The sequence below is a fragment of the Culex quinquefasciatus genome, chromosome 2 (assembly GCF_015732765.1).
Source record: "Culex quinquefasciatus strain JHB chromosome 2, VPISU_Cqui_1.0_pri_paternal, whole genome shotgun sequence".
In the NCBI taxonomy this organism is placed as follows: Eukaryota; Metazoa; Arthropoda; class Insecta; order Diptera; family Culicidae; genus Culex; species Culex quinquefasciatus.
In genome coordinates, this window is record NC_051862.1 from 131,751,916 (window position 1) to 131,762,607 (window position 10,692).

At 40.3% G+C, this 10,692-nt stretch overlaps 1 protein-coding gene across 2 annotated transcripts; it reads right to left on the reverse strand.

Annotated features, from left to right (window-relative positions):
* On the reverse strand, positions 1-9,196 carry LOC6031933. 2 transcript variants are annotated; one of them, XM_038255135.1, is made up of 3 exons: positions 8,821-9,196; positions 1,174-1,434; positions 1-1,112 (listed from the first exon to the last, which is right to left on the reverse strand). In XM_038255135.1, the coding sequence occupies exons 1-3, from the start codon at positions 8,897-8,899 to the stop codon at positions 202-204; spliced, it is 1,251 nt and encodes a 416-aa protein (XP_038111063.1). In that variant the 5' UTR covers positions 8,900-9,196; the 3' UTR covers positions 1-201. The 2 variants fall into 2 exon arrangements, with proteins under 2 accessions (XP_038111063.1, XP_001842614.2); XM_001842562.2 differs by having other exon boundaries at positions 1,174-1,404; positions 8,821-9,183.
* Positions 9,197-10,692: the final 1,496 nt, after the last annotated feature.

Below are 10,692 nucleotides of genomic sequence, written 5' to 3' on the forward strand. Positions count from 1 at the left end.
GAAGTAGGAATGGTTGTACTTTTATTCATAGTGTTGTTTGCCTATCCTAAGAGAGCATTCTGTACAATCGCTTTGGTTTGTCGCTTGTTTAGCTTTAAATAATAAAAAATTAAAAATTTAAATCACATGCCAGCGTTTTTTTTGTTTTGCTATTTTTTTCTGAATTCTGAACCTTCACAGCCGTGGTCGGGGTCTTCTACCTCACTTCAGAACCTCGGAGATGCCCGTAAGAGGGGGCATTTCTTTGATGGTTTTGCGGAAATCGTTCAGCTCACAGCACAGGACGTACCCGAACCGGGGATTGCTGTACGAGTCGTTCTCCTTGAGCGTGCTGATCCACGTCAGCTGATCGCAGATGCTCGTACAGAAGGCGTCCTTTTCGCGCTCCTTGTCGGACAGCTGGGGCTTGTTGACGATGGCGAACGCGACCGCCTTGTTGCCCGACCGGACCACCGTCCAGTGGAACTTGGGCACCGGAAATCGGTTCTCTTTGAGGTAAACGTCCACGTTGTTGTCGTTTTTGTCTTTCAGGGAGAGCACGCCGTGAGCTCCGGTGTAGATTTCGATCTCTTTGGCGTCCAGATCGGTGATGTCAGTGACGAGGTAGTCGAAGTTGTCAAGCGCGTCCAAATCCTTCATGATCTGGTAGTTCCAGGCGAGCTTCAGCACCGATTGGTACTGCTTGTGAGTGAGCAGATCTTCGTTGATGTACCGACGGGCTTCGATCTTGGGCACATTCTTGGTTCCGAACACCGCCTTGAACCTCTCGGCTTGATCGTTGATGTTTAGTGCCTTGTTCATCTCAATCTTATACCGCGAGGTTGGATGTTCCTGGCGGAAGTAGCTCACGTTGTTGACCGTCCTCAAGGCCAACGCATCCACCGTGTTCGTTCCGGACTTGATTTTGGTGTGCACAAACAGCGTTTGACCACGCTTCACGTCGTAACATGCCTCACCAAGGATGTAGGACTTTTCGTTCACCGGGTTGGTGTAACCGTACTCGATGGATCTCGCGTTGTTCGGGCATCCGCGAACCGGAACGATGATCTCCTCGATGGATCGCACCTCGCAGGACAACTCGGACACGAAGTTCTTGTCCATACCATTGACAACTGCAACAAAGTAACTGTTAGATCATCCAAACCTTCCACACCACCCCAACCCACAACTCACCCAAAGTCTTGTCCTTCTTACACTTCGCCTTCAGCACCTTCTCGGACGAAAACTCCCGGAAGTAGTTGGGCGAGCATGACAGCAGCACCTCATCGCCCACGGCCAGCGTAATGTCCTCGGTTTCGTCGCTCACGTTCTCCGTCGAGATGAGCGTTCCGTCCTGGCTGAAGATCAGCGGCGAGAAGAAGGACCAGTCCGGCTTCAGTGGCAGCACGCAGTTTCGTTCCACGGCTGAAACGATGAAGAACCGTCGAAAGAGAACTGATTTTGGTGTTTAGCTGTAACACAATTTCGAGGGGTCAGATAGCCAAAAATAGAAGGCACGAGGCAACTCGTTGTTTTATTCATGACGCGTGTGCAAAGAGGGTGTGACCTGGATGTTCTAGATCGACCTCGTGTACAGTACTGCAAAACTTGGTAGATTGCCCGAACTGGTGGGAACTAGTTCGCGCTTATCGCCCCGTTGGGGATGTCATTGATTCTGGCTCGCGTAGTAGTAATTTTGCTTGCGAAAATTTAATTTTTTGACCTTTCACTAGCAGCTGGCAGGCGATAAGATTATTTGATCTGTTTCACCGTTGTTGTTTACCACGCTGAAATTGTAAATTAAACGGTCATTCTCAATGAGAAGCGGTCATTACTCGTTTTTAAACTGTGCCAACTAGGGGAAATATGCCCATTTTAATCACTCTAAGCCGTTCGACCAATTCTCATCACTTTTGCCGATTTCCGCTATTAAATCAACATTTTCAGATGTATTAACAATGGAGAGTTGCTTGATCACTTTTGTTTGAGCTATTTATTACTTTGAAACAGTTAAAAACACTTTATGAAAGCTGTAATCCATGATCAAAGTGCTGATAGGCCGATAATAGAAATAGGCTGAGAAAGGGTATAGTTCCCCTATGACATTGTTTTATAAATTTTAGCGGGTTTCCTTGTTGTTCGGTAGCGTTGAAGCAAAACAAATCAAAACAAATAAAGAATTCGGAATGGCCTGGCCACATTCTGTCTAGACTTGTGCAGTTTATTTCCCATGACAATGATTGTAAACTTGTTGTCGTTGTAGTTTTGCTTTGTTGTCACAAGTCGATTTCAATAATTGTTTTGCACTTGCTGAAGTCATGGAGAAGCTTACAAAAGAAGGTTTCCAATTTGTGTAATTTGATTTGTGTTCGATTTTTTTGAAGCCCGTATAGATTTGTACAATGTTTGTATAGATAATGGGTGCGGGTCAGCTTTACAAGTGGATTGCTCAGATATCAAATTCTGGTCGTTAACCTTTTTAAGTGGAGATATGACAAATTTCGTAAAAAATGCAACCGCCAAGAAAATTTCCTTGATTTTTGATTTCTTTTCACACGTTGAAAACCACCTACAAAGATATCTGGAGTTTTTTTTTGAAAAGGTCCAATAAACCAAAATTTCAGTTTTTGCATTTTGGGTGTTTTTCAATACCCCTGACTCAAGGCGGTTTCAAAAACACCCAAAGAGCAAAAACTGGAAATTTGGTTTATTGGACCTTTTCAAAAAAAAACTCCAGATATTTGTAATGATAAAAAAGTTTGTTTGAACATGAAACATACAAAAAATTGTTGAAATTCATCAGAGTTATTTGATTAAAAACCCATAAAAAATCTCAATAGGCGGTGTCATGATTTAAAATGACAAAAGATTGAAGGATATATTTAGCGAAATATCATAAGTTTAACATTCTCTTTTGTTCAAATTTGTATATCCAAAATTTAAATACAAAGGAAATATTTTAATTTTATTGCTCTTATCTAAGTTTGATTATTACTTTTAAATCATTGCACTGCCTATTGAGTTTTTTTATGGGTTTTTAACCAAATAACTCTGATGAATTTCATCAAATTTTTGTATTTTTCATATCCAAACAAACTTTTTTATCATTACAAATATCTTAGTAGGTGGTTTTCAATGTGTGAAAGGAAATCAAAAATCAAGGAAATTTTCTTGGCGGTTGCATTTTTACGAAATTTGTCATATCTCCACTTAGATTGAACCAAAACTCATGTTTTTAAGGGAATTGTTTTGAAAACTGTTCTCTCCATTGTTTTTAAAATTGAATGACATGGTTGACTTCAAGTCATAGGCTTTATCAAAACAGGTCATCGTTCAAGACAAACTCATTTTGACCTTTGTCAATGTTCTACCGTTCCGAAGGATTTATTTGGTGGCGCTGTAAAATCTTGTTATCCTTAGAACATCCAGTACCTATACAAATAAGCATTGTGAGACGATTTTGAAAACCGTTAACATCAAAATTCCACTTGAGTCCTCATCACTTTTGACTGGATAGCCACACTTGCGGTAAACACAATCACAACATTGTCTACTAGGATTATTGTCAGTAAAACAATAGAGGAATTCTCTAAGAAAAAGGCAAATTTTGAGCATTTTTTATTTTGAGCAATTCTCTACGAAATCGGTCTTTTTTCTTAAAGGAGGATGGGCAAATTTGTATGGGAGCTGGTCCAAGGATGTACACGAACGGGACCAACTTTTTTCGAAAGATCTCACCGAGACATGAAAAAAAGTCTTCCGGACCAACTCTCTAAACCCTGGGGTTCAAAAGTTACATGTTGTTGAAGTTTGAGCATTTTGGGTAAAAATATACAAAAAATCGTATTTTTGCTAATTCTAAAATCATTTTTAAAATCTCCATTTTATTATGGATTTTGCTCATCTTGACTTCATTCGACGCGTATCAGCAAAAACTATGAGTTCTAATATGTCTTAGCATGATTGAAACATGATTTCTCTTGTTTTTATCCGTTTGAACCGTTCATGCAAGAGGCATCCCATAGAAACAAGTCGAAACTTCAAGGTTTTGAAACCGGATCCGACCCAGAATGCTTCAGTGAGTATGGAAGGCTTCAGTGCAATGTTGTAACAACTTATTGGGATGGTCTGAGTCATCCGAGAACTCCTTGGAGTTAAGACCGGTGAGTCTACCGCCGTAACAAGCAAGATGTCGGCGGTTTTTGACCACTGATCATACCCGCATGGCTTCAGTGAGTATGGTAGACTACTATGCTGATGTGTTGGAGTGTCCTGGGTTCTCCTAGGACTCCCTGGAGTTAAGATCTGTGGGTATACTACCGTAACGAGCAAAATGTCGACCGGTTTTGACAACGGAACATACTCGCATAGCTTCAGTGAGTAGTACTTTGCTAATATGTTAGGATGTCCTGGGGCATCCAAGGACTCCCTGGAGTTATGATCTCGTAAAATTTTCCGATCTTTCCAAAAAAAAATATTTTAAATTTTTTTAAGCCAAGACTAACATTTCAAAAGAGTCAAACATTCAATATTTTCTTCGAAAAGATCGGAAAATTTTACGAATGAATGATTGTTAAAACATTGAAAATCGGACCATTAGTTGCTGAGATATCGACATAAGAAAATGGTGTGTTGTTTGGGTGGGACTTAGAAAACATCAATTTTCCTGTTTTTAAACCTTTGCATGGCAATATCTCAGCAACTAAGGGTCGTATCAACAAAATTCAAAAATGCAAAATATAGAGAATTTTTTCAGCTTTTCAAAATTGTTTTTTTTCAAAAGTGGGCAAACATGTGCACTAATTTGAAAAAATGAAAAACTGCGACTATTTTCAAAAAAGTCACCTAAAAATTGGATTTAACTTAAAAAACGGTGCACTTTATCAAAATTTCACTAAAGTACTTTTTGATTGCAAATTTGATTTTACATCGAAAAATGAAGTTGAAAAATTTTTGCGACCAATTTTTCGATTTTTTGAAAAAATCAGTAATGATTCAAAAATTCATAACTCGCTCAAAGATTTTTTGCAGAACCTGGAAATTACTGAAAAGTTGGCATTTGATGTCCTCTAAAATATATCAAAAAATAAAAAAAAATTAAAAATAGTTTTTTTTGCAAATCAAGTTTTAGTGACAAAAAGTTAAATAAAAAATCACAAATTTTTTTAACCGTGTATCATTTTTTTTTTCAGTGTAGTCCGTATCCATACCTACAACTTTGCCCAAGACACCAAATCGATCAAAAAATTCCTTCAAAAGATAAAGATTTTTGAATTTTCATTCATCATTTTTGTATGGCCAGCTGCCAAATTTGTATGGAAAATTATATGGAAAAACTAGTGATGCAAAATGGCTTTGGGCATACCTACCAAAAAAGTTTTAGTCGGATTGAAAAATACAAAAAAAAATCGAATGACCGAAATCTGAGAGAATTGCTCTTTTACTCAATTTTTCTAGAGGCCATTCCTATGATGAAACCATTTTTTGCATTTGGGTCACCAATACAAAATAAAATTCAAATTATTCGCTCTACAGCATTGCCACGACGTTCTCGATTGCGAGATTCCTACTCGAAACTAGGTGTCTGAAGGCTTGATTGTTGAGGCAATTGCAAACCTCTTTTTACACCTTAGCTTCCATCCACCCCGGGATTCGAACTGACGACCTTTGAATTGTTAGTCCAACTGTCTACCACCAACTCCACCGAAACAGGATCTAGGGAGATGACTCCTACAACTGGACGGAGCTATCGGCCTAACCTCTAGGTTAGACCGGAGCCAACATTTGCTTCCCCGTTCGACGGAAGGCTTGGTCAGACAAATCTCGTCTCAAAATTTGCCACCGGGGCCTTCTGGGATCAAACCCAGGCCGACAGGGTGAGAGGCAACCACGCTTACTCCTACACCACGGTTCCACCAATACAAGTTGTATTGAATATTTGGCCATTTTGAAATGAAAATCTTATTTAAAAAAAATCATTTTAGCACTTAACAAATTTAAAACTGCATTTCTTTTAGTTAAAATCAGACATGAGGTGGCAATAATTTATATTATATCAAAAACGGTTCACTTAACCAACATTTCTGTAAAGTACTATTTGATTGCAAATTCGATTTCACATTAAAAACATTTAAGAGCGAGTCCACGAACAGGGCATACCCCTTTGTATGGGACGTCGTTTGGACCTCACCAATCTGCCTGAAATTTTCAGGGGTTGTTTGTACATATAAAACTAGCATCTGGCCAAAATATGAGCACTCTAGGTCAACGGGAAGTGGGGCAAATCGGGACACAAAGTTTGAAGGTTCAAAAACGTCAAAAATCTTAAAAAGGCTATAACTTAGGCAAAATTCAATTTATTTTCAAAATTCAAAATGCATCTGAAAGAGCTTAAAAAATGCAACAAAATGCAGGATAGAGCACCCCAATTGGTTAAATCTAAAGGGAGTTATTGACATTTTAGTGAAAAAATAGCATAATTTTCAAACTCAAATAAAAAAGTGTTCCATCCAGATATCAACTCGGTTCGACCTGCAGCTTGTAGGGGACATCTGGGACTACCATCTGAGACTGAGAACGCTTTGGGTAAGGCAGTTTAACATATTAAATAGACACTTTTACTTTTAGTGAATTTTTTGGTTGTAAATTATTGCTCGGGGGACCCCTTAGATCCCATTTTCTGGTGATAATTTTATCATATTCGTGTTTCTGAGACAATTTCACAATAGAAACATGCATAAAAAAGTTTATTTTGATCCATTTTAACCCTTTAAAAAATAAAAGTTAAAAAAAATTAAGAACCTGCTTTTTTCTGGTGTCATCTAGTATCCTTGGAAACGAGCTTGATTTTCAATAAATGTGAATCGAAGATTTTTTTTTACTTTTATTTTTTAAAGGGTTAAAATGGATCAAAATAAACATTTTTATGCATGTTTCTATTGTGAAATTGTCTCAGGAACACGAATATGATAAAATTATCACCAGAAAATGGGATCTAAGGGGTCCCCCGAGCAATAATTTACAACCAAAAAATTCACTAAAAGTAAAAGTGTCTATTTAATATGTTAAACTGCCTTACCCAAAGCGTTCTCAGTCTCAGATGGTAGTCCCAGATGTCCACTACAAGCTGCAGGTCGAACCGAGTTGATATCTGGATGGAACACTTTTTTATTTGAGTTTGAAAATTATGCTATTTTTTCACTAAAATGTCAATAACTCCCTTTAGATTTAACCAATTGGGATGCTCTACCCTGCATTTTGTTGCATTTTTTAAGCTCTTTCAGATGCATTTTGAATTTTGAAAATAAATTGAATTTTGCCTTAGTTATAGCCTTTTTAAGATTTTTGACGTTTTTGGACCTTCAAACTTTGTGTCCCGATTTGCCCCACTTCCCGTTGACCTAGAGTGCTCATATTTTGACCAGATGCTAGTTTTATATGTACAAACAACCCCTGAAAATTTCAGGCAGATTGGTAAGGTCGATGCGAGATGGGTATGCTTTGCTCGTGGACTCGCTCTTAAAATAAAGCCCGCTTTGTATAACATTTCGAGCCTTTTCGAAAAAAAAATATTTTCTCGGAATTTGCAAAACAGTTTTAACGTGCTTATGCGCCCTTTTCAAATGATGTTCCAGGTTTTAATGATTATATAGGTCTAATCAGCTGAAAACAATCATAAATGAATTTTCTTGCGTCGAATAATGTTTGAGATAATTGAATATATTTTTTGTGAGATTCCGATTCCGATTCAAGTTTTTTTTAAGAAAAATAAAAAATCGTCCGTGAGGATCAATTGAACCGTGCACTGGACTCACAATCCAGAGGTTGCTGATTCGAATTCCGCGGGGGGCGCTCTAAAAATTCCAAGTGTAAATATGTGTATCCGGATTTAAATTGTATTTTAAAATACTTTGCTCATTGAAATGTTGACGGGTCAGCTTGTAATTTATTTTATTTATTTAATTAGTTTTTTTTACAGAGGATCGTAATATTTTTGAAAGCTACAATCTGGTTCGAATATCCCACAAGTGTTCAAAATTCAGAAGGGACAGCTGTGCGGTTGTGGTCAGTATAGTCCATTAGATCTCTAATTTCTGTCTCTTCACATTTTTTTACGGAAACCAGTTGAAAAAAATATCCTCAGAGTCGAAGTGCTCCTCCTCAACGTTATAAGGAATACAAAAAATTACAGTTTTTTGTACATGATTTGAGATTGGTTTGTTCACTAAATTGTCTTAAGCTTTCCCCAGATTATCACTCATTCACTTCTTTTCACTCTCATACATCGGGCCATTCGATTCACATTTTGTCACATACTTCACATATTTTCAGTTAGTAACTCAGTTAGCAGACCACATTCAGCAACCACTCAGTAGCATTCATATCCAACCCTAAGCATTTCAAATTGAAACTGTAATAACGTGCCCCATCACATCAATTCTTCGTCAGCTCTCGTTGCTTCTTTGTCGCGTATTATAGAGAATTAAGGCACACTTTCAATCAGCCGCTGCTGGCTTTTTACATAAATTGTTTTTCATTTGACCTTAGTGTTCCGTGGACGACGATGTTGACGTCTTCGTTTAGTGCTTCGGCATTGCAACGTGTCTCTGCTATCGATGGTTGCCTAGCAGCTGATCCTAGACGCTTAACTACCAGCTGGATCGCCGCTGATGAACTTGATTGAAAAATTGCATTTTGCACTTCCTGAAGCTGTCGGATGATCAGAACTGTTTTTCCTAGAACACACCCACTTTTTTGCGCCGCGTTTTGTCACGTAGGCCCCCAGAGATTCCTCTGGTAGTCCTCTGTGAGGAAATGTGAAGAATCCTTAAGAATAAGTACCATTAGCTGTGACGAAGTAGGTTCCCCCGATGAGCACCAGCAGCACGGAGGTCAACACTGTAGTGTTCATTTTTCCCATTTTTCCTCTTGGTGACTTGCTAGTAGGTCCGGGGCACCAAAGAGACTGTAGACTACCCGGAGGTATCCCACAGAGCACGTTGACGTTGACTCGGGATCACTTGGCTCGGTTCTTGCCTTGACACAGACGCTCACTGCTCGCTCGTGCTCGTTCTTGAACTGGACCGTTCTTCACTCGGCGACTCCTGTTGCAACTAAGCCCGGGTTCATCCCGGCTCGGGAATTTATAACCTCTCCCGTTGTGACTGTGGTCGGTCAAGTGATAACGACCACCAGCGACTACGGCGCGTCCGAATACTGTTCTGCGTTGATAGGAGGTCGTCTCGGCGTCTTCGTCGTCGTCGTCGTGTTCTACACACGAACTGTGCTCGCTCACCCGGAGGATCGGAGTAGAATGAATGGGCCGGCTGGCCGGTGACGAGTGGACGAGATCAATGAAGGGGGCTTGGTTCACAGAGTCCAGGGTCAGCGAGAGCGAGAGAATGCACGGAATTCTCCCGTTCTCTCTCTCTCTGGACTCGTTTCGGTCCAGAGGCGACCACAATTCCAGACTAGATTGTACGACTCTCTCGGAAATCTGCGTTTGTGTGATCGTGCCGGACTCCATTAATCATCGTTTGTGCGAGTGATCTCTGTACGGGACGAAGCTTGTTGTTTTGATACAAAGTAGCTGGAGTAGAGAGGAGGTTCGGACAGCCCAGGCGCGTCCAGCTGCTTCTAGATCCGATGAAGGAGAAACGAGTGATCTTTCGCGGGTCGTTCCAGACAATGTGTCTGGAGTACGGAGATGGAGTCAGAGCGTTGCAGTGAGGAATTCGTTCCTTGCTTGAAAAACAAGCACAAGCCGCTCTGCTGTGCACTGATTACTTGTTTGTAACTGAAGCTGGAAATACATCCGGATTCTCTGAACCGATCCTGAATGAACCTTAACGCTTAACATTTCATAGAAAAAAAAATGATAGTAATTTTCATGACTGGTGTCCGTGACCCGTGGTGTAGGTTGTCTCTCACCCAGTCAGCCTGGGTTCGATCCCAGAAGGCCCCGGTGGCAAATTTTGAGACGAGATTCGTCTGACCAAGCCTTCCGTCGGACGGGGAAGTAAATGTTTGCTCCGGTCTAACCTAGAGGTTAGGTCGTTAGCTCCGTCCAGGTGTAGGAGTCGTCTCCCTGGATCCTGTCTCGGTGAAGTCGCTGGTGGGTAGTTGGACTAACAAGCCAAAGGTCGTCAGTTCAAATCCTGGGGTGGATGGAAGCTTTTTTTTTTAAACTTCATCATCCCGGTACGAGAATCGAACTCACGACCTCTGGATTGAAAATCCAGCACGCCGCTTGTCGAAACCCATCCCCTACCGGTCAGTATTCCCAGTGAGCATATTTACTCTTTTAAGGGATCTGACTTTGCCGAGCCAGACAGGAATCGAACCCATCACCTTCCGCTTACAAGGCGAAACCCGTAACCTCACGGCCACGGAAGCTCGGCTTAGATGTAAAAAGGAGTTTGCAATTGCCTCAACAATTAAGCCTTGGGACATCTAGTTTCGAGTAGGAAACTCGCAATCGGGAACGCTAAAGCAATGCTGTAGAGCGAACAATTCATTCTTGACTAGGCTAAGTGATTTTTCACGCTAAAAAAATGCAATTTTCATGGGGACTACTATCCCAATACACAAAATTTCAATTCAATTCGGTTGTATTGATGAATAATCAAGATACAAACAGTTATTTTGCACGGTTACGTTCGTGCTTCGCTGAGGAGGGTGGGACGCTGCTGCTTTCTTGTTCGTCTTTTACTG